Source organism: Erpetoichthys calabaricus, chromosome 13, assembly GCF_900747795.2.
Source record: "Erpetoichthys calabaricus chromosome 13, fErpCal1.3, whole genome shotgun sequence".
In the NCBI taxonomy this organism is placed as follows: Eukaryota; Metazoa; Chordata; class Cladistia; order Polypteriformes; family Polypteridae; genus Erpetoichthys; species Erpetoichthys calabaricus.
Window position 1 is genome coordinate 79008007 of NC_041406.2, and position 25653 is coordinate 79033659.

At 37.4% G+C, this 25653-nt stretch overlaps 1 protein-coding gene across 1 annotated transcript in view; it reads right to left on the bottom strand.

The window, feature by feature from the left end:
* thsd7aa (thrombospondin, type I, domain containing 7Aa) overlaps positions 1-25653 on the bottom strand; it is a 486116-nt gene that overhangs the window by 61247 nt on the left and 399216 nt on the right. Inside the window, exons 14-18 of the mRNA XM_028817154.2 lie at positions 20468-20646; positions 12014-12019; positions 10912-11045; positions 10660-10813; positions 491-632 (exon numbers count right to left, since the gene is read on the bottom strand). Coding sequence (XP_028672987.1) covers positions 491-632; positions 10660-10813; positions 10912-11045; positions 12014-12019; positions 20468-20646 — 615 coding nt within the window. The remainder of the gene's footprint in view (positions 1-490; positions 633-10659; positions 10814-10911; positions 11046-12013; positions 12020-20467; positions 20647-25653) is intronic.

Consider the following 25653-nt stretch of genomic DNA (forward strand, 5'->3'; position numbering starts at 1 on the left):
TTTTAAGATCTTTTTTGCTTGAGCCTAAGGCAGTTCAGTTTTCTCAACCTATCAAAGCAGCATATGCTTATTATTCAAGGGGTGCACTTGACTGATTATCTCTGCACAATGTTTAGTGATGCTTTGGCATTTTTGTAACAATGTAACCTCAAATGGACATTCTGTAGTACCCAATGTGCCTCACTACTGTGTAAATGAAGTAGGGGATAACATCCTGTATCTCACTGCAGTAATTGTCTCTACATTGCCTGGAGGAGAAGAATATGATATCAACATAAACCATAAATCCTTCTGGATTTGCTTCTTTTAAATACACATTGTCACTCTAATTATTTTTAAAGTTCCTTTGATTGTATCTATTTGGACAACTTGTCCACTTTAAACTGTATTTTTTAATGTGTTTTCCCAATTTGAAAGAGTAGCGTTTTTCAGAATTCAGCATTTGCTTGATATATGTGATTAATTTAGTAAAATATAATGAAATAATTACCTGTCACATTGTATGTGTAATGGTAGCAGTTCTTGTTGAGATTGCAGGGTTCAGTTTCTGTTGAACTAGGGCATGCTCTTCCTTCACCTGGCTCCCTTATAGAATATGCAGATCGCTCACGTGTGTGGTTTCCATTGCATGGCTGCAAAAAATTGAGAAAATGCATTGAATTAAAAAAAAAATCATCACAAACAATACAGGGCATTCTGAAACCTTCTAAACTATAAACATAGCGGCCACAACATCCATGCAAGAGGAAATATCACAGAAGATTCGGATCAAGAGACAGAGATGTGGAACTGTGGAGTTTGAGTGTGTGAGAGACTGTGTTTATTAAAGAATATGATTAATTATATTTTACTATTAAATTATTTTTTGTGATCAAAATTTTACTGTAAAGAAGAAAAGCACATCAAAGAATAAATTAATAAATGATTATCTGACACCACTACCTATGAGCAATTAACCAGCGACCTTACAAAAACCACCCTACATAAAATCAACACCACCCTGGGTAAACTCCGAAATAAGAACTGTTTCAGTTTACAAGATTACTGTGAAATGAAATGCGATCTGCCCAGAATTCTATAGCCTCCCTAAAATCTGCAAGTCCCCTTTAAAATTCAGACCTGTGGTCAGCCTAACAGGTTAGACCAACTTACAACATATCTAAAAGACTTTTACATATGCTCAAACATTTAACATATTACTCAGATTATTCTGTTAATAACGCTGAGATGGTATTACCGTGTCATGTCATTATATACTACGATCCCAATTCATCTGGCCACTGAGACTTTACTGACAAAACTAAACAACAACCCCACCTTAATGGCATGAACAAAGCTGACTATTAAGGACATAATGTATCTAATATCACTTTGCCAAAATACCCATTTTCATTTTAATGGAAAATACGATAGACAGAAAGAAGGCATGCCAATGGGATCTCCATTATCAGGGCTCTTAGCTGAACTGGTTATGCAGTGATTTGAAAGCGCATCTCTATGTCAGTTCGTACTTAAACTATGGATACACTACATCGAAGACACAACTCATAATAAAAAGTAAGCACCTGAATGAATTCTACAGCCACGTCAACACAGTATTCCCCGCAATCCATTTCATGATGGAAAAAGAAATAAACGGATGCATCAGTTTCCTTGACATTTCTATTGAAACAGGTAACCATGCTGGTTTAATTAAGGGTATTTATCGCAAGTAATGTTATGCAAAAAAAAAAAAAATACTACACTTTTCCAGCAACCACCCTTCATCAGTTGTGTTAGGACTTTGTTCAAAAGGATTATCACCCATTGTAACATAATGGACGCAAAAAAAGAATGGAAGACATTATCTTTTTTGTCTGTTCACATCAAACAGCTACCCCAAGAAACTTATTAAACAATGTCTATATAGGAGACAGCCTAGACCTCACAAACAGTCAACTCCAACTTGGTCTCTCACTGCACTTACCACACCCTCCCTTATCATTGTGGCGTGTCAGAAAGTACAGCACGCATCCTGTCCAGATCTGGGATCAAGATAGCGCACAAACCGGCAAACACTTTACGGACTGTCCTTTTCAATTGTAAAAGTACAACATCAACCACAGAGACAAGAAATGCAGCTTGACCAGCGGTATACGTGGGACAAACATCTAAAAGACTCTAAACATTTATACAGGAACATTGCAATTCCATTGGAAGGAAAGACCCACAGTCTTTGATTTACACACATACAAGTTCCACCGGACACACATTTAACTGGGATACTGTGAAAGTAAAATTCAGGGCCAATACTAAAAGTGCCAGAGAGCTGGCTGAATTGTAGATCTCTAATGAAAATGCTACTAAGAGACACTTGGACTTGAACCCTGCAAATTAGACTTAAAAAGAAGAACATCTAAATAATAAAAAAGACTTTATGACCAACACCTTCTAAACCCCACCTTATTAATCCACCTTCCTCCCTCACAACCTCCCCCTACATCTGCTATATATTGCCTTTGATTCCTGTATGTCTAATCATTTTCCTCTGATGATGACACCTGGTAGGTTGTCGAAAGGAATACAAAACTATTTTAAGATGCGTGACTCATTTTCTCCCTTTGCTACAAATATGCAAACCATATTCCAGACCTTTGACTCTATATATACACACACATACCTATGCAAAAAGTAATGTTTAAGAATCATTTCTCTGTAAGGCTTATTTTTGTTCATTAGGGATAGCTTGTTTACCTGTGAAATTTCAGCCTTACTGAGAAAAATTTAGAGGACACTCCATTCTGAACACTTTACTTTTATTGTTACTATACACATACTCTTGCACAGGGTTCCTAACTGGCTAAGTGGTTAGTAAACAATAAACAACGAAACTGAGCACATTCTGTTAATACCCCTTCCAAAAGATAAAAGAAAAAAACAGGAAGCATATATGGAGCTGAGAGGAAAACCAAATTACGTACTTCTCAGAAGTGAGCCCATAGAGGTAAAAAGGAGTGAAATAGAGAAACCATGTCATAGACCAATCCCAACCCAATATTTGGCTAAGTGTACAGCATAAACGCAATTTAAGATAGTGGAACTAGAAAAGTTCTTAACCTAAGATACATAGAGTTCAAGAAGGACACGATAATAGAATGAAAACTTCCAGACAGAAGGAGTAGAAAGGCCTTAGCAGTAAGTTAGCTGAAATGGAAGCAGTCTTAAAAGACCACCTTAAGAAACCTCTGTGTGATAGAGAGAGTGATGAAAGAGTAGGTCCAGGAGGAGGAGGAGAATGATATAGTTCACTAATTAATGTATTTTTTGTTTAATGAATATGTTTTCCTGTGCTTTATTCTGCTACAGCATCATGTCTGAAGTCGATATTATTTTTTTTCCTGTAGTCTAAGTTTTGCAGATCTTTAACCAGGGTCAGATACACACACAGAGAGTATTGCACATATCCTCAATATAACGTACCTTGCAAAAGCATTTCATTCCACGATAAGCATAATACTTTTAAATTAATTCAAGACTAGTATTAAAGTGACAGACCTCAGAATACAATGAAAATCATTTACTGATAGTTCCACTGCTGCAGAAACATCCAATAACAATACTGGGCATAGTAAGCAAACACAACATAACATTCTCAAACATAATATTCTCAAACCTGCTTAATCCAATTAATTTAATCTAACTCAGAGCCACAAGCGAGAACATGACAACTCCACACAGACAATGGCCAGACTGGGATTCAAACACAGTCTTCTGCAATTGTGAGGACAAGTGCTAGTCCAGCATATATTTATGTAATAGCATGCATTAGTTAAGCACAAATGTTATGAAGCAAAGACTTCTCATTTAAATAAATATTTATGAGATCTCCAAAGTGCATGCACAAAATACACAGTGAGTATAGGATTAATCAGATACTTGCAAATAACTTTCAAGTAAAATTTATCAAAGCGTGCAAAGATAGATGTGAATAGGAAATGCTCTTTAATTTTTTTCAGGCCTTCAGAAAAAAATGGGTCTTCACTTGAATTCTGACCTTGAAGGCTGTGAATCATTCAAACAGCACTGCCTCAAGGAAAGTGTACACCTGATCACAGTCTCCCAGTTTGTAATCTAATTTTGTTATTTGCGGCCTCATGTAAATTAGAGGTCTTCTTGATAATGAGACCTTATTATAGAAGGTTCAAGATAAATGAAATCCCAGAATCAGTTTGTCAAGCTTCAAATAGTTAAGCCTGGTGAAACTCTCTTCATATCCATTCGCATTTCCTGCAAGGCTTTATGATTGGCACTTTTTATAATTCACCACCCCCCTCCAGACTTTAGTCATTTTTATATTAGCCACATCATGGAGGTACACTGTAAAGCATTGCAGTTCCTAGTTCCAAGAACATGAATTGATTTTTGGCCCTGGTCAGTTTCATTATGGAATTTGTCATATGTCCTGCATTTGTTCTCCAGCTACTTTGTGCTTTCTTCACCACATTGCTACAAAGCGTATAGGCCTTTTAGAAATGTTTGATATTTGTTAGGGCGGCACTGTGGCACAGTGGTAGCGCTGCTGCCTCGCAGTAAGGGGACTCGGGTTCACTTCCCAGATCCTCCCTGCGTGGAGTTGGCATGTTCTCCCTGTGTCTGCTTGGGTTTCCTCTGGGTGCTCCGGTTTCCTCCCAAAGACATGCAGGTTAGGAGGATTGGAGATTCTAAATTGGCCCTAGTGTGTGCTTGGTATTGGTTGGCGCCCTGCCCGGGATTGATTCCTGCCTTGCGCCCTGGGATTGGCTCCAGCAGACCCCAGTGTTTGGATTCAGCGGGTTGGAAAATGGAAGGATGATATTTGTTAACTGTGCTATCAGAAGAAAGTTGACTTTCTGCAGATGTGACATGGCACTCATTAATTCTTTTGTTACACTCATTGCAATACATTAACTAACAAACAAGTCAGATAATATATGCACTGCGTAATCTTCAGATGCGTTTGGCAACTAAATTAACTGATATGAAGTTGGAGAATTTCATATATTTTATTTACTTCATCCAAGAGTGTATTAAATAGTTTTGTAACAATGAGTCATATTCAAAAGTAACAGCGAAAACAGAATGCAATTACATGTGTTAGTGGACTACCTTTAATATGTGCTTTTTAATAGCACTTTACAATGGAGTTAAAAATGGATCACAAATAAGCTTGTGGTGACTCAATATCTTTTATACACAGCAGACTGCAATTCAAGTTATGTAAAAAGGGAATCGATTGATTTGTGTTAGAGTTGGAGGGTCTGTGAATATTTGCTGTTCAATTTTCTTAAACATAACATTTTTAAAAGTGTATCCAAGAGAGTAGTCAAGTTGCAATTGAAAAATGCTGTATGTATTAATAAACATGAACAACACAAACAAAAAATCAGTTTCAGTATTACGCTATGAAAGAAGGAAAGGAACTGAAATAAATTCCCCATCTATTAATAGTAGTTAAAACACCATGATTTACTAAAATTATATAAATAGATAAGGACTTGGAAAGGAACTCATTTATTGTATAACAAGTATATGAAAGGTACACAATGGGCAAGAAGATCAGGGGCTTGTTGTGATTGTTCCTGTATATCTGGGACTGAAAGATCTCTGGGCACCAGAGATTAGGGGCTTAAGTTACTGAAGCCTGCCATCTCCTACTGTCTATTTCTGAATGGCTTATATCAGTTATATGTAATGTTTATATCAGTTAGAGCAGCTGCGCCTTTCCTGGTAATATTGAAACAGTAAACTAATTGAAGTCGCATGGAATGTTTCTCCATTTTGAAATGGACGCGTTTGTAAATTCACCAATGCTTTTGAACTTGAAATTTTGAAGTTATAAAACTTTGTACAGCACAATCTGTTTGAGATATCTGAACGAAAATTGCATTGTCTTGACACATTTCTTTGAAGAATAAGTGTGCCATATCTCAACAAAATTGGCCCACTGGGGGTCAAATTGTCTTAGGCAGACATACAGAGATTGAAGGACAGATTATGGCTTTTGCAATAGGTGCTTTTGCATTAATGGAGAATGCATCTAAAAAGGAAGGTAAAGTTGACCCAATGTAACATTTTGGATTTTTTTCTACTTCAGTTCCTGTACCTGATTTATTATTTGCATAAGCAATGTTCATAATTGGGTGGCACGGTGGCGCAGTGGGTAGCGCTGCTGCCTCGCAGTTGGGAGACCTGGGGACCTGGGTTCACTTCCCGGGTCCTCCCTGCGTGGAGTTTGCATGTTCTCCCCGTGTCTGCGTGGGTTTCCTCCGGGCGGTCCGGTTTCCTCCCACAGTCCAAAGACATGCAGGTTAGGTGGACTGGCAAGTCTAAATTGGCCCTAGTGTGTGCTTGGTGTGTGGGTGTGTTTGTGTGTGTCCTGCGGTGGGTTGGCACCCTGCCCGGGATTGGTTTTTGCCTTGTGCCCTTTGTTGGCTGGGATTGACTCCAGCAGACCCCCGTGACCTTGTGTTCGGATTCAGCGGGTTGGAAGATGGATGGATGTTCATAATTTGTGAATATATGCCTGTGCTTGGTGGGGGTGTCTTTGGTTGGGGAAGTGAGGTGAGGAAGAGCCTTTAGAACTTTGACACCCTGTGGCACTTGTGAGAGTTTTAATCTGGCATTGCTATAGATTAAGTAAAATCAGTTACTAAAACACTGTTAGTATCACGGGAAACAGCTTTTATATCAGTATTTGGCATGGCCACAATTCAACTGAAATTCAATAATATTTCCTGAGTTTCTGGTTTGTGTCTCTATCTCAGAGACTGATTTTAACATAGGGAAATCATGTCATGTCATTTTTCCAACCCGCTATATCCTAACACAGGGTCACGGGAGTCAGCTGGAGCCAATCCCAGCCAGCACAGGGCGCAAGGCAGGAACAAATCCCGGGCAGGGCGCCAGCCCACTGCAGGACACACACACACACACCCCAAGGACAATATAGGATCACCAGTGCACCTAACCTGCATGTCTTTGGACTGTGGGAGGAAACCCACGCAGACACGGGGAGAACATGCTAACTCCACTCAGGAAGAACCCGGGAAGCGAACCCAGGTCTCCTTAATGCAGGGCAGCAGCACTACCACTGTGCCACCGTGCCGCCCTAGAGAAATCACATTTTTTATTATTCTGATTAGAAGTGATTAAGTATTAAATTGACAATATTCATTGTTTAACTGCTACCAGCTGACTCTTTATTCTGTCATATTTCAGTGTTTAGTTAAATTTACTCTTGATACAACTTTAAGTTGTCACAATAATTCTGATCTTTTGGGCTCTCTGAGTGAAATGTAGAGCTGTATCATATTAAACAATTATAGGCTTTCATTTATTGCGTACCTGATGATTTTCTGTAGATAGAGTTCTAAATCCTGTAGTACTCAAAGCTGTATTTATTTGGTTGTTACCTCTCTTTTCAGTAAAAAAAAGGACTTTAAATTAGCTGGAATTTCAAAGATTGTCAATTTAATGGTTATACAGGTGTCAATTTAACTTGACAACTAGTCTACTGTCAACATTTACCTACTGGCCTTCCTGTGCAAGCAGAAAACTCCTTTCTCTCTCCTGTAATCCCTCAGTTGTGGTGTGTCCGTCTCTTTACAAGGCAGATATTTAATTTCTTTTCTGTTGACTCTGTCGTACAAGAATTCCATAATATCATATGTTAATGATAGAGTTGCATGGCAGTCACTGACAATGTCCGTCATGAATGTGGAATGGCATGTTGTTCAATTACATTTCTGTCTAGGCACTGATAGTACACTTTCTATCAATGATATTTATTTTTTATAAAGGATGCTGACTACTTTACAGATAAATGACTCTTAAATATTTTTTGTTTTTATTCAAGAATTAAATAAATTTTAGTCTAGCAAAAACTATACAATGAATTTTCACTAAATTTTTCATTCCCTTTGATGGCAATTTATTATGAAAAGGCACACATATACTTATTTTGATTTGATTTTGTTTAGGTAAAGTCATTATGATTCATGCCATATGCTTTAAGTTTGTTTTCCATTGCATTAAATCATATCAGAACCAGAATCACTTTTACTTGCCAATACTTAACGTACAGGATTTTAATTTGGCAGCTTTGGAGCTGCTTGTAACATAATACAACATCGCTTACAAAAAAAACAAATGACATAAGTTAAACAAAATACAGTATAAACAGCTGCAAAATAGTGCGATTAATAAAGGAGCTGTGCAAATGAAAAGTGTGACCCTCTGTTTAGAAAAGAACTGCAAATAGCTCACAAGGCAATGACTACTGGGCAAATCTTCTCAATTCCATAAAAATCTGGTTTTGGCTCATCTGTTTTCAGGTCAGTCTTTTCATGTAGCTCTTTATGTTACAGCTACGGCTCAGAGTTCCGAGATTACTGCAAACTTAGATTGTGGTTTGATATTTCTATGGTAACCACAATTAGAAGTATAAGTATTTATAATAGTGCTTTAAATAATATTACACTATGAAGTTCTTTTTCTCTCTCATATATATATATATATATATATATATATGCAAGGGTAAATCAAAAAGTAATGGCACTTTGAAAATTATGCGGTAACTGCAATGGATAGAAGCTGGCGCAATAAAAAAAGACATTTGCAAATGCTTATGGGTAGTTGAAAAACTCAAAGCACAGCACTCTGCCATTACTGTACATGTAGTTGAAGCCAAGGCCAAATGAACCTGGACGCTTTGCTGTGGGATTGCACCATTGTTGAGCAACACACCATAGTGAGATTTATTTTAGGCAGAGGGAGAGAAGCCTGGTGTAAGTCACCAAAGGATATTTGATCAGTATGGAAGCAAAAACAGTATGACTCTGCAAAAAGTTTATGAATGAGTAGAAAGGTTTAAAGCCATCAACACTGCGCACACAAGCCCACATCGACATGGCAAATGCCTTTATCGCAGAAGACCTACGGATTACGTTGTCCGCTGTTGCTGTTTCAAATTACCTTTATCCTTGTAAAGAACATCTTGTATATGGCCAAAACAAGTTTCATCAAGCTAAAGCATACGAGAGAAAACAACTATCTATTTTCCAGTTTTACAAATATAGGTACTTTGAGTTTATAGAATGAAGCAGAATGTAATAAAACTCTACCTGCTTGGTTAGCCATTGAGAGGAAGCCCCCAACCAAACCCCCCCCCCCCCCCCCCAAATGTTCTTCTATGTTTTCTCTCTGCTTCTGCCACTATTCGTTATTCCTAATGACCCAGTAATCTGCTAGTTTATCCAGTATGATACCACTTTAATAAACATATAGGCAGCATCCGAAAACTGAACTGATTTCTTTCAAAGACTGTAAGCCTAGATGGTCTAAAGCAGAGCTGAGAAGAGGACTTTTTAATTAGAATCTCAAATAACAGGTGGAAATCAGCCACCAATAAAATACTATCTTCATCAAGTAGTGACAACCTTAGTCTAACTCAGTTAAAAAAATGAACATTGCACACACTAAATTTGACTAAGATTATCCAAGTTATATCTTGGACAAGTCCAGAATTATTGACAATGTCATAAATCACCTGCCACACTGGGCAATATTGTATTGGGAATGCCCTACAAAGATTATATTGGAAATATTTTTGCTTTGTCATGCATGATCATCTGTGGATCACCCTCTGAGCTCATCTGTAGCAGGTAATACCACCCCAGGATTGGGGGGGATTGAGGGACTCGTGCTAACCTTCTCCTCTTCTTTTTCCACTGCAGCAGCCAGAAGGTAACTGACTCTGCCCCTTCTGGTCTTCTGCTGTTAAAGCCCCCTGCTGCTGGAAAGAGGATGTCAGTTCTGATTCAAATTAACCATAGGATGGAGCTCTGACAAACTTAGCTAAAAGAATACTCATTTTCCTGCTCTTTATTTATAGTGGAGCATTTATTGGACTGTTTTAAATGGAAATGACCAGGTTGGTGCCCCAACATCTTCCTGTTTGAAACTGCAGTACCTTATTTCAACCACAATTTTTTTGTCAAATATTTTTGGATTCACAATCACTGCATCAGCATTGTTCAAAGTAAAATATATAGGGAAACAATTCTGTCACAAAAAGTCTATCTTAACACTAGATTGCTAACTCATTCATGGCTCACTCACTCATGTCTTATATTACTCAACTGAAAGAATCCTGACTCACGCTCTGTAACTCAGAATGAAAAGAATGTGTTATCTTATTTAAATTAGATATAAAAAAAACATTTCGGAAGTTTTTTTTTCTGAATTTGGAAATACATTTTTTCACTTTTCTAAGGTAAACATGCTGTGTTAACTTTTTGATGGCTCAGTATCTGTGAACGAATACTTCATACAGGGTTCTATGACCGTATGCTGTAGCTTTCTGAGTTGGGAAGGAAATGATTGTTAAGATTGATACTGTATGAAACATAAATATATAGGATGTTGTACTGGTAGTATCCGCAGGTTTACCCTGTTATTTCAGCAGGAAGGCATGATAGATTCTGCCATTCTGCAATAACTTTGCTTGCAATGCATGGTGATGTGCTAATAAAATGATATCACAGACTTACCCTGTTCTAATTAACATACACAGGAATTACATGTTAAGTTTTAGTAATTTACAAGTTTTCATGATTCTTTATTAAATCTCAAAAGGCATACCAAAGGACATCTGTTCCATGGGCCCCAGTCAGACAACACACAGTCCTCAGGACAAGGAAGCTTGCTCTCTCTGGCTCCAAGTGGCATTTCTTCAGGATCACAAAGGTAGTCTTCTACTGGGTCTGAGGGTCCATCAATTGTATTCTGCATACACCTAATATAAAGTAAGGTTACAAAACATAACAATGATTTTACTTACATTTTTACAAGACATAGGAATTTTGTTTTAAAACTATTTAACAACAGTCTTACCTCACTTTTCTTGTCTGCACTCCCACTCCACAGTTTTCTTTTAGGTCAACATTACTAACTTTCCAGACGCTCCATGCCTCAGCCACCCAAATGTACTGACTGCAGTCACTCATGCATGGTACCACCTCATAGACCTATCCCAAAATAAACATTAAAATATATATTTTAGCATTTGATTTACAATCAGTATAATATACTGTACGTGCTTCCAACAGGAGATAAAGCGATTAAAACAATCTTTTGGTTCTGTTTTATTCAGAACTTTTCAAATGTAGTCAGCAACTCTAAAAATGAATCACAGTGAAATTAGACTCATAACACGCTAACTTTCATTACGGACTGTTCTTTAAATTGTAACAATATTTAGAACATTAGTATCTAAGTATAATGTTAAACACATTATGTAATAATAACTGATGCATCCTGAAGCAATGATCCAATATATATGAAACCTAGCGTACAAAACTGATGTCATGTGTATATGAAAAGGATTAAAAATCACACAAACCCTATGTATTGTAAACTCAAATTATTGCTTTTAATTAATAGTGTCCTGATGCATATTTAACCAGACATTATACAAGTGTTTTTCCAGGGAGACGGTGGTCCGAAAAAGCTTTGAAATAGACTGTAGTTGTTATCCAAGAATGTGCAACACATACTCAGAAACAGCAAAGGGTCCTAATATCATCAAAGCATTTGTGTGATATACAGTAGCAGCCAGGCATTATCTTGTTGGAAATTGGCATCAAGGTAGCCTATCAAGAAAAGTCCTATGATGGGTGACAAAATCTCCTCAGTTGATGTTTGTTTGGTTAGCCAAACAGCAGATTCAATTATTGGTGATAGAACGTCTATAACGTAAAATTTGCTATTCTGGCATTGTGATGTTCCAGACCCCTCACCCTGTCTCTTTTTTTTTTAGATTTTTATGGAATGCCAAGGACAATGGTTAAGCACGTTTCCACCTTTTACAACAACTCACATTAGAATAATTAACATGAAAATGATTAGTGACATGGAGACTTGCTTTGTAACAGTAAGCATCTTGTAGAAAGAATAATAAGAGACATATTTCAGGTAAATTCTTACAGCCCCTTACCTGAGCCTGCATGTTCATTCAGCCAATCCAAAGGTTGGTAAAAAAAAAAAAGAAAAAAGAAATTAGACAACATGAATTTATCTAGTTGTTTAAACCTGTCATTTGTATAACAGATAATTTGAATAGCAACTAGTGTATCCTACAACAGAACAGCAACCTTTTCACCTTTAATTATAATAAAAATCATTTGAATTAATGGAAGAAACCTCTAACATATGTAAGTATCAACAGCATCAATCTCTCTATTATTATTATTATTATTATTATTATTATTATTATTATTATTATTATTATTATTATATATTTAATCATATAAAATTCAAATTATGCAAGCAGTGAATGCTGAAAGATAATATAATCATTATACAAGTACTTGATTAATTCTGCATATCCAAAATTGTTTGCTATTTTTACTGTGTCTATAACTAAATCTAATTTTCTAAATGTTATTTATTCGATGTCTGTCATCTACAGTGTCTGGAGATGTTTAAATCTCACATTTTCAGTATGAAATCCATTAACTGATAATAGTTAAACAATCCCTGATCTGTCAAAGGTGTTAATGTGTCATAATGTATAAGAAAAATACATCATCCATATAAATTATATTCAATTACAATTGAACAAATAGATCTTACTTCAGTGACTTTATTAATTTATTAAACAAAATAATATTGAATTTTGCTTGAAGTTATAGCATAACATTCTAAAGCCTGCATAATCAAATTTAGGGTCATGGGGAGCTGGACCTTTGCCTTTGCCAGCAATGAGTGCAAGGCAGAAAGCAGCCCTGGAGAGGACAGTCCATCACAGGGCCAGTTCAGGGTTATGTATTATGTAAAAAAAATAAAATGTTACTGTTTCATTTTAGATGCTTTAACAGAAGAATGACCACAATGGCTATAAAGATGCTGATTCTCACATTATTACTGTGACCAGTAAAATGTATTCTCTTTTATCTGCACTAAGGTACAGGCTATGATTAAGAGGAAATATTCAAAGATGCAAAAACCAGCAGTGCACAGTCTTTCTGAACAGCTAATGGTATTTTAGAATGGTCCATGGTCTTATAATTATTCTGGGTATTTGAGAAGAAGCCTATGATCTCCTATGAATTTTTTTTATACCCAGAGCAGGCCACACAAGTACAAGCTGATTTGTGAATTCACACCACCCTTTAGTCCTTACTATTGTAATTACTTAAAATAGCTGGCTGTATCATTAGTCCCTTAGTGTGAAGAATGTTATTATTAAATTACTTGCCATAAGCATAATTATCATATCATAGCAATAACAGAGAAAAAACAAAGATGGAGATGAGTATAACATTAGGTGGGTGCACATTTTTAGAAGTCACTGTGCACTGGGAAAAGGCAAAGCATTTCCTATTATTTAAAAAGGATGATGGGGCAGATTCAAGTAACTATAGGCTAGTATGTTTAACATGCATTACAGGTAAATTAATGGAAGAAATTATTAAGGATAAAATTGAGCACCACATGGCAAGAACAGAAGCTTTACTGAACAGTCAGCAGGGGGTTCAGACAAGGGAGGTTGTGTTTTACCAACATGCTGGAATTCTATGAGGAAACAACAACAAGATATGTTCAGAGTGCAGCATATGATATTATTTATCTTGACTTTCAGAAAGCATTAATAAGGTTCCACATGAGAGGTTGGGCATCAAGCAAAAAGAAGTAGGAGTTCAATGTGTTGTTTGTAGATGGGCACAACATTGGCTCAGACACAGAAAGCAGAGGGTGATGCTGCGAGGAACCCTATCAGAATTGGCTGACATTAAGAATGGTGTTCCACAGGGGTCAGTGCTAGGGCCGCTGCTATTTTTAGTATATTTATAAATGATTTGGATAGGGATATAAGTAACAAGCTGGTTAAGTTTACAGATGATACCAAGATAGATGGATTGAATGCTCTGCTCCCCATGGTGGTAAGACGGACGAAGGGGGCAGTCAAATGGATGGAGGAAGAAGATCTAAGGGTACGGGAGGAAATGGCAACATGGAGGAGGTCAGAAAAATATGGAGGGGCAAGGTTGTGGAGAGCCTTAAATGTTAACAGAAGAATTTTGAATCGAATGCGGAACTTAACTGGACTTGGACAGCATACAGGCTTGGACAGATTTGTAGTAGATGAAATTTAATTTTAGTAATTGCAAATTATGAAACGTAGAAAGTAAAAATTTGAATACATAAGTAGAGAGCTGAAAATTGGAAGTAGACCTTATGAGAAGGATTTAGGAGTTGTAGTTGACTTGTCACTATCGACTGCCAGACAGTATTCAGAAGCTATTAAGAATGCTAACAGAATGTTAGGTTATATAGCACCCTGATCTGTGGAGTACAAGTCCAAGGAAGTTATGATTAAGCTTTATAATACACTGTCCAGTGTTGGTCTCCAGGCTACAAAAAGGACATAACAGCGCTAGAAAAAGTCCAGAGAATAGCAACTAGGCTGATTCCAGGGCTACAGGGGATGAATTATGAGGAAAGATTAAAAGACTTGAACCTTTTCAGTTTAACCAAAAAGAGATTAAGAGGAGACATAATTGAAGTGTTCACAATTATGAACAGAATTAGCACAGTAGATTGAGAGTTCAGCAAGAACATGGGAACACAGTTGAAAACTTGTTAAGGGTAAATTTCGCACAAAAGTTAGAATATTTTTATTCGCACAGAGAGCCACAGACACATGGAATAAGTTACCAAGTAGTGTAGTAGACAGTAGGACTACAGGGACTTTGAAAACTCAACTTGGTGTTATTTTGAAAGAATTATGTGGATACGACACGTTTTGTTGGGCTAAATGGCCTGTTCTAGTCTAAATCTTTCTAATGTTCTAATGTTTTCTTCCACATTTTTATTCTAAGCAAGAATAGAATTTTGATTAAAAGTACCATATTCTGGCCAGTTAATGAAAGGAAAGTTAAGTATCCTACTGAGAAAGTGCATACTCCAGTGAAGAAAAAGCACAGTAAAATTAATCCTCTCCTTGTCTGAAATTTTAACTAAAAAAAATGCTGCCAATAAACAGATATATGAGGGGCGTTCAATAATCTACCTACCTCAGTAGGAAAGAAAAATATTTTTGAAAAAACGTTTGTTTTATTTTTCAATATAGTCCCCTGATAGCTCCATACACTTCATCTACTTTTCCTGCAATGACTTTAAGCCCTCTGAAAAAAATCTTCTGTTTGACCTTCAAACCAGGACGTCACAGCTGCCTTGACATTTTCATCATTTGAAAACCAAAGTCCACGGAGAGATTTCTTCAAAAGTCGGAGCAGGAAATAATCTGAGGGAGCCAGGTCAGAACTTTAGAGTGGGTGGTTCAGCTGCTGGAATCCACATTCTCAGATGGCAACCTGTGATTGACGTGACATGTGAACTGGCGCATTGTCGTAAAGAAGCTTACTTGATTCGCACAAGGACTCTCCTGACATCCTGTCTCTTGGAATGTTACACTCGCACTGAGCCACAACTGTGCATGAGTAACTTTGAGACATGTCACAACATTCCCAGACTAGTTTCAACATGCTTGCTTCTTTCTTTCATACTCAGCTAAATAAATTATTGAACTCCCCTCATATGCTAGTCAGGACATATTTTCATCTTAGTTAATAAATGTATGCTTATTTTTATGTGATATGTTCCTTATTTTTTAAATTTGTTTAATAAATACTGTAAATACTTAAAGTGCTTTGGGAACATCTCCTTCACAAAAGACATTAAATTTAATTTTATTTAAATTTAATTATTTACTATAAGCATGGTTGATTTTAAGAACGCAGTGTTGTATTTTTTTCAAAGCTGTAAATGCACAAAATATTAATACAAATAGTATCATATTTTCCACATTTTTTGTGTTGACTTATTTTAATTATTTCATGAACATGACACTGAAAAACTGCATGGCACTTGACAGAATATTAAATGTTTTTCACTATGAAATCACCTGCAGGGCAACATATTTAAAAGAGTCACTTGTGGGATAAGGAAAAAGCTTTTTGGTCCACAAAATAAGAAAGCAAAGAATGCCTCAGGAGGGAAGCAGCATAAAAGTGCTTGGAAGGAGATGCCATTTGTCATAATTGTGAGAGCTGGGTAGACATAGAGAATTATTACTAGGGGGAAATTTATAACCTGTGCTTTCTGGCTGCGTTGTTTAGAATTTACAGTGTACTACAAAAAGAGCTGGACTACCACATTAAAAAAAAAATTAAAATTGCATTAGTATTTCAATGGGTCACTGGTAAAATATTCTCATGTACAGTATGTTGCCATTGTATTATACTACAAGCAAAAATGGATTTGGTAGTAACTAAATTTACATGACATAATTTTTGTTGCTCTTGTGTAAAAACTATAACCCTCATCAACGTGACCAGAGGATGGCTACTTATAGTAGAACCAAAACATTTTTAGTGCACTTGTTTATAGAATTTACAGATGCATGTGAACACAATAATTCTGATTTTTTTTTAAAAGTAGCAGAGTACAGCTTAGCACAACTGTAGAACTGCAAAAGTAAATGTCATCTGAATTTTTCAAACATGCTTAACCTAGGATGTTTTACACGTTTATCAACCTGATTCAGCAGATTAGCTCATATTTTTTTATAATCTAATTAGGCTGATATTGGTGGACTGTGGAATACAATAATTAGATTATATCTCATTCATCCATTTTTAATATTCACACCTTATGGAGCCTAACCTGACAACAACAGGTACCGTATTGTCTTAATTTCTTTAATTAATGAGTTCTAAATGTATGTAATTAATGCTGCTTTATATAAACAGTTGGAATTTTCTTAAATGTAGCATTTTTTTAACACATACAAACACACACAGACACACACATATATAAAAGTGCTAAAGTTATTTTGAAACATTTCACAGGAAGCACCACAAGTGCTGTGTTTTAAGTGTTTCTGTTGTTATATTCCATATCTCCTGGCCTTAGTTCTGTAAGAAAAAAATGTACTTAAAACTGTCTGCCCGTTCAACTGTTGCCATTACAGGGGGTGCAACAAAGAGGAATGCTGCATCGTGATTCACCAAAATTAAGTGAATTGCATTGTCCAACTTTATTGAAGTGCAATCAGTGTCTTGCACTGTGCCGTCATGTGTAGGTCATCCATTAGTTAGTGCTCCTGTTCTGTGATATGAAAAGAATCAAGCATTGCACTTGCAGTTGTAATCTGCAGATGCGCAGCAGAAATCTGCATTCTCACAGGTTCCCTGCTGTGGCTGTAGCGTTGGTAAAAGCAGATAACTTCATCTAAGAGGATGGAATTTGGACCTTGCAATGATCCATAGAGAAAGGAGAGGTCAGGTATTGATTTCTGTGCAAGCCCTGATTGTGAAATATCACTGATTTCATGTTTTGATTGACAGTTTTGCCAGGGGGGACTAGGGGGACTGAATTGGATGGAACACCTACAGATTACACTCAGCCCATCCCTCCCCCTGGCGGTTCCGGCAATAGCGCAGCAATTTTAACTGTGTGGCGCATCAGTTTTCGAACTGCAGTGCAAGTGTTATCAGGTAACATAGCTTGCCATTGTTTAGCGTCGCCCCGGTACCCGTTGCTTCACGGAAGTTTCCAATCCCTCAAACTCCTTGATTATTGATCATGTGTCATTTCCTTGAGGCACTTGATGCCTTGCAGGATACCCCAAACCCAGATGGTCAATCAAGTGTCTAAACTTCACAGGTGACACATTTACAAGGCTGATATTTACAAAGGTAACTTGTTCAATTTGTATTAAAATTTTTGCACTGAGTTAAAAGCTTATTTTTTTGAGTTCAGTTTGTTGACCCTGCAGTACTGTATTTGGTTCAATTTGTGGTTAAAACATTTTCTTCATCAAATGAGCTACAGTGATCCCTCGCTATATTGCGCATCGCCTTTCGCGGCTTCACTCTATCGCAGATTTTATATGTAAGCATATTTAAATATATATCGCAGATTTTTTGCTGGTTCGCAGTTTTCTGAGGACAATGGGTCTTTTAATTTCTGGTACATGCTTCCTCAGTTGGTTTGCCCAGTTGATTTCATACAAGGGATGCTATTGGCAGATGGCTGAGAAGCTACCCAACTTACTTTTCTCTCTCTCTCTCTTGCGCTGACTTTCTCTGATCCTGACTTAGGGGGGTGTGAGCAGGGGGGCTGTTCGCACACCTAGATGATAACGGCGCTCGTCTAAAAATGCTGAAAGATTATCTTCACGTTGCTATCTTCTGTGCAGCTGCTTCCTGAAGCGACATGCTGCACGGTGCTTCGCATACTGAAAAGCTCGAAGGGCACGTATTGATTTTTGACTGTTTGTTTTTCTCTGTCTCTCTCTCTCTCTCTCTCTCTCCCTGCTCCTGACGGAGGGGGTGTGAGCTGCCACCTTCAACAGCTTTGTACCGGCGGTGCTTCGCATACTTAAAAGCCAAACAGCCCTATTGATATGTTTGCTTTCCTCTGTCTTTCTGACAGTCTGTGCTCCTGACGCGCACTCCTTTGAAGAGGAAGATATGTTTGCATTCTTTTAATTGTGAGACAGAACTGTCATCTCTGTCTTGTCATGGAGCACAGTTTAAACTTTTGAAAAAGAGACAAATGTTTGTTTGCAGTGTTTGAATAGCGTTCCTGTCTCTCTACAACCTCCTGTGTTTCTGCGCAAATCAGTGACCCAAGCATGACAATATAAAAATAACCATATAAACATATGGTTTCTATTTCGCGGATTTTCTTATTTCGCGGGTGGCTCTGGAACGCAACCCCCGCGATGCAGGAGGGATTACTGTATTACTTTTGCAGGAGGTGTGAACATAAATCAAACATTTTCTAGGGTTGCAGGGCATAGTCAAGGTTTGGGACCACTGAACTAGGACATCCTGACTTTTGTGCCAGTAGTTTTAAAATAAGAAAATGAGATCATACTGTATATAACATTTAACTTATATTTTGTTCTCTGATAACAGTTTACATAGTCTTATTTTTTAAGGAGATATCAGCCATGACTCTTAATAATTAATTCTTTTGGGGCTTTACATATAACTTAAGAGCAGTGATGTGTTTCTGGGCAATATTATTTATCTGTATGCTAATTGGTTTGTTTGAAATGCTTCTTAGTAATTATATGTAAATGAATCTAGCTGATTAAAGGGAGTTTTATGTTAGATTTCTTCAGTATGCCAAGCTGCATTAGCAACAGCATATGAGGACTCCACCTGTAGGTGTAAATAATGATGGCTCAAGACTCTTCTTTATTTATTAAGTATTATCCGCAACATTTCCAAAGTCGGCATTCTGCATTAGTCAAGGAAAGCCTTCAGTAGTCTGACCTTTGCGATAACAGTATTTCTTCCGATCAGTGTTTGTTGTGTGTATCTTTTATGTAGATTATGTTACAATTTTAGCAACTCAGAAAGCCACTAGTGTTTTTAATATGGCCATTCCTTCTGAAGTGTCGCCTGATCAATAGGCAACACTTGTCAATATAGTACTGATAAAATGAGGATGTGTCACTCCATAATGGCCCAGTCTAAAAAGCCTAAAATACTATTGCCTTGTTCTAGGAGCACAGACATAAACTGGATAAACTAATACTCTGCTTTTTCTGTTCAGAAATAAAAAAAAAATAAATTAATAAAGGTAGGCAGTATGGTGCAGTGGCTAACTTAGTGGACTGGATATCACAAGGTTGCTGACCCAGTTCTTGTCTCTGCCTCACTGAGTGACCCTAAGCAATTAACTTAACCTGCCTATGTTCCAGCTATAAAAACATCTGTGAACAGTTGTAATCTATCTTGACCTATGTGTCAGCTAAATATACAATAATAATAAAGTGTTAGAGACTCTTAGAAAATGATCTGACTTCTATAACTGCCAGTCACAGATTTGCACCTTTCAATATCAAGGTCACTGCAGTTTAACCAACACTATTGTCACATTGGAGTGAGGGTGCCTGACCCTGAAGCAGTGATATTCACCAGCAACTACAGTTCAGTAACGCCTGTGTAGATGGATGTATTGAGTAAAGCATAGCCAGTAAAAGCTTTTTTTTTGGGTTGAGGATGTTTTGCATTTTAATTTATGTTCTTTTATGGTAGCATTAAAGTAAAGCAGTTCATAAAAAGAAGTGAAGCAGTTTTTAAGAACTGCTCACAATATTTTTATAATGAGAAATAGGGACTTAAGTATATACTAAAGCAAGCATGTGTGACACTGTTTGCTATTTCCTTTTTTTTCTTTTAATGATTTTATTTGAAGAAGATAACAATCCATATGATCAACATTAACTTTTACAACAACAAAAAAAAAATAAAATTACATATCAAATCAAGTCAAACTTAGCAAACCAGAATTCAACCCCCTCTGTTTATTATTTTCTGTGTGTTATGATCTATTAGACACATATTTAGGAAAAAGAATCTCATACCTGATTGACATGGTCAAGTTTTGGGCAAGGCCTTCCTCCATTATAAGGTTTTTCGCGTAGCCACTTTGATCTCACCTTCACACCGCTTCCACAAGATTTACTGCAGCGGGACCAGTTAGACCATTCACTAAGTTTGCAGTCTGATGGGCATGGGATGATGCATGCTTCTTCAATGTACCCTACAAAATAAGATTGACAAAAACAGAATGGGTTTGTAACATACACACATACCTTTTCACATGAATACAATTTAAGCCATAGAGAATTATAGTAGGGTGGCACGGTGGCGCTGCTGCCTTGCAGTTAGGAGACCTGGGTTCGCTTCCCGGGTCCTCCCTGCGTGGAGTTTGCATGTTCTCCCCGTGTCTGCGTGGGTCCAGTTAGACCATTCACTAAGTTTGCAGTCTGATGGGCATGGGATGATGCATGCTTCTTCAATGTACCCTACAAAATAAGATTGACAAAAACAGAATGGGTTTGTAACATACACACATACCTTTTCACATGAATACAATTTAAGCCATAGAGAATTATAGTAGGGTGGCACGGTGGCGCTGCTGCCTTGCAGTTAGGAGACCTGGGTTCGCTTCCCGGGTCCTCCCTGCGTGGAGTTTGCATGTTCTCCCCGTGTCTGCGTGGGTTTCCTCCGGGCACTCCGGTTTCCTCCCACAGTCCAAAGACATGCAGGTCAGGTGGATTGGCGATTCTAAATTGGCCCTAGTTTGTGCTTGGTGTGTTTGTGTGTGTCCTGCGGTGGGTTGGCACCCTGCCTGGGATTGGTTCCTGCCTTGTGCCCTGTGTTGGCTGGGATTGGCTCCAGCAGACCCCCGTGACCCTGTAGTTAGAATATAGCGAGTTGGATGGATGGATGGATGAATTATAGTACATTTTTATTATTCTATAAAGGTTATTTTCATAAAGGTTATTTTTATTATTTTAAGTAATTTTTTCATAGTATTAGCAATTATCCATGACACTGAAGGCTTAATAATTAGAACAGCTTGAATTACTGAAATTATTTTAAATATTTATTCAACAGTTTTTATTATATATTAACATTATTGTTTATCATTAAATGCTAGAGCCATGCTATTCATAGGTGGCTAATTGAATTAACCAGATAACTGTCTGGATACCTTAACATATTGTGGAAGAATAATTTTAGGGTAACATAGCATTCATCTTTAAGAAATAGCATAAAGGGTTAATAAAGGTCGGAAATGAGATAAAGGTCAAGTGAACAACAAAATGTAGACTGAAATATAAGAACTGGTTTAGGAAAAATACTGAGAAGGTCAAGTAAATAAAGAATGTACCAGAAGAAAGGCTGATGTAATATACAAAATGTACTGAGGGATGAATAAGAGATGGCTAAGAATTCAGCAGATGTCCTACAAACTAGAGTGGACAGTTGTTATATGCACAGAAATTTTAAGAGTGGTGGCTCATCTCAAAAGGTATAAGAAGAACCAGACTTTTATTTTATATAAATCATTTGGGTGTAAACCAATGAACCAACCAGAGTAAAATATATGCATTGATTGACACTGTATGTAAATTCAACAGTTTATTAAATGAACCTCTATTCTTTGTATCTCTGATCATTCTGACCATGTTATAACAGACTGTTTCTGAAGAATGCTCCCTCCAAGGCATTTTGCCAAGGAGTAATTAAAAGATACAATGAACAACTTTTCTCCTACCTGATTACTGAATTGTCCTGTTAGAGGATGTTTCTTTCTTTAATAAGATGTTAAATTTTGACCACAATATGTGTATGTTTTGTTCAAAGAAAGCAGATGATCATATAACACATCCATAATTTTAAACTTGATACAATTCTAGCTTACCTGATATCTGTTGCCAAGAGCATTTAAACCCACTGGGACTAAGCCAGAAAGAGAATGCAGAAGAGGGTTCTAGAAGGGACCTAAAGTCACATTTATTTCCGCTTTGTGTGCATTTTCAATATCACTGACCCATAAGAAAAAACATGGCCCACAGCTTGCTCCTCCTAACTCTTTTCCTTATTGCGACTCCCACATCTGTCTCTCTTTAAATTGTCTAGCACTGGGCAAAAGGCAATGCCAGCGGTGACCTTAGGCACCTTCTCCAGTACTACTCTTAGTTTAAGTATTTAAATTTACTCAACACAAAACGATGCAGAGATTTTTAATAAGTTCAAACAGTGAGTAGCAGAGTATCACAAGAATTACTGGAATGGAGATTCCCTTTAACAATTGGACATTAGACCCAAAATGGATAAAGTCAAAGCTGTTTTAGTTTTGGAACTAAATTGCATAACAATTGCACAGATACTTCTGGTGCCATGAGAATATATCAATCTACGTTTGCTTTATAAACGGGAAATGAACTTTTACCCTGTGGTATCTTGCGAAAGGTACTAATAATAATAATAATTCTTTGCATTTATATAGCGCTTTTCTCACTACTCAAAGCGCTTAGCAACTGTAGGTTAAGGGCCTCGCTCAAGTGCCCAACAGAGGAGAGTCCCTTTTGGAATTTTACAGGATTCGAACCGGCAACCTTCCAATTGCCAGTACAGACCCCTAGCCTCAGAGCCACCACTCTGCCTACTACTACAAGACTACAACGGTCTAGGCTGCTTCTGTGTGACCATTTGGCCTCTGTAATTAAGTAAAAAGAGTTACTGTATCTTAGCATACTTCGTTCTAGTTCAGTTCTTCATAGAGTGAACACAGGACCCCACCAATGCTGCATCTTGTCTCATCTCATGTTTTTGATTTTTATTCAATGGAAATTAAGGTGAAACTAAAACTTGGAGAGTAACCAGTTTGGAAAGCTAGGAGATTCCCTTAATAGGAAGGGCTGAGAAGCTGACCCTTAGGGTCTTCATCAAGAGTGAAGTTACAGGTAATCCTTAGACTGACCAACAAACTAGTACAAGGGTTTCTTTGTCTTTATACATCAGTCTACATATCCATCCTCACCTATAATCAAGAGGTCTGGCAAGTAGCTGAAAAAATGACATCATGAGTGCAAATGAGAAAAATGAAGTTCCTGATTGTTAAACTCATATGGACATATATTTAAAATGACCCTTGGTGCCTTCTGTACTTTCCTGACACTGCATTATGGCATAATGTTAAAATCGTGAATTACCATAAATGGATCAACTCTGGGTGTGTCAGTGGTTATGCCAGCTAACGTTCCATTCATTTCTGATTTTGACACAGTGCCCAGTGCTGCTAGCATGGGTTCTAGCTCTGTGTGGATGGACCATTAAGAAGTAAATATCCATCCATCCATCCATTATCGCGGGGGCAGCAGCCTAAGCAGGGAAGCCCAGACTTCCCTCTCCCCATCCACCTCCTCTGGGAGGACCCCGAGGCGTTCCAAGGCCAGCCGGGAGATACAATATAATCCCTCCAGTGTGTCCTGGGTCTCCCCCGTGGCCTTCTCTCAGTGGGGCATGCCTGGAACACCCACCCAGGGAGGCGTCCAGGTGGCATCCTAACCAGATGCCCGAACCACCTCAACTGACTCCTCTCAATGCAGAGGAGCAGCGACTCTACTCTGAGTCTCTCCCGGATAACTAAACTCCTCACCCTATCTCTAAGGGAAAGTCCAGCCACCCTGAGGAGAAAACTCATTTCGGCTGCTTGTATCCGCGATCTTGTTCTTTCGGTCACTACCCTAAGCTCGTGGCCATAGGTGAGGGTAGGAACGTAGATCGACTGGTAAATCAACAGCCTCGCCTTTTGGTTCAGCTCTCTCTTCACCATGATGGACCGTTGCAGAGCCTTTAAGAAGTTAATATAGTAAAATAAATCAAAATGTGTTTTATTGTCAGATTGTAAAACCTAATATAAAGAATCTATGGATAAGTTAAAAAAAATCAGCAAATACTGGTTATTAAAAACAATTATTAACCACTTTTTTAAACTAGTTTAGTTTAAAATTAGAGAATGTGAGTATATTTTTACTATGTCTTTGAATGGCACATTCTCAATTTACTAGAACAACAAGACTCTTTAGGGACAGAACACTTTCCCTGAATGCTCATATTCTATGATTTAGTTTTATTGCAAACTTGCTGTATGTGAAGGTCATATATTGAGGTTACATGCCTTGGAGCTCTAAGGTCCCTTTAGGTCAACAGTAAAGCTCAAACCTTCTAGCAATTTATTTAATATACAGCCTCTGATGTCCGGACGAATACACACAGCATGTCAGTTTGTCAGACTTTATCTAACTATTCTGCGCGACAACAGCTACAGCTGAGAAAAGCTTTAAGATGAAGATTCTATCTCTTTTCATCTGTATTTCATTTTTAAAACTATCAGGATAATAGAGCAATGCAATTTTCTCTTCAAATAAGGCGATGTATTGCTCCATTAAAGAACAGATTCTCTCATCCAATGCTTAGTTGCTACACTTTAATACTGGTCCACCTTATCTATCCATCAGTGGCAACTGCTCCTAGAAGAAAGTATCAATGATCCTCCTCAGAAATTAAAGACAAATTGGTACCAAAAATGGGTAAACACATTTAGACACGAGTAATAAAGTTAGTCCTAAAATATACTGCAATTAAATTAATACTTTAGCATCAAGCAAATGGAATTGCTATGGGATGAAAAATGTAATTCTTTTACTTATTATTTAGTATTGCTCTCTCTTTTCAAAGTTGTATAGCATCATAACATCACTGGAAGATGCTTCTTCAGATAGTAAAAGATGATTCACTGGGTGAATCTGACAGAGCAAGTCTTTCATTAATTCTATGACACTTCAAATTAAACACCTCTTCATTTTGGCCTCCAAAAGTCTATCTTTCCACCAAAACTTTCAACTAGAGAAGCTCATCCGATCCCTGACTCATTTGTTGATGAACACTCTGTAAGCCATGGTTTGGATACAACCAAAGTCAAAACCAAAGATAATGAGACACAACAAATAAAATCAGTGATGATGAAATATAAGCTTAAATTATCTTGAATTCTGAAAGTGAAATAGGAGCCCAGCTGCAGCAGTCAAACAACCCGAGATCATCCAATAAGGCAAAGGAACTACACAGAAAGTTACAGACAGACAAGCCAGGGTTACAGTTCCTAAAATATTGTCTCGAAAAGCTTGAAGCTTATCAGTAGCTGGATACTGATGTTTTAACTGTAAATTATGTCACAAGACTGAATGTAACT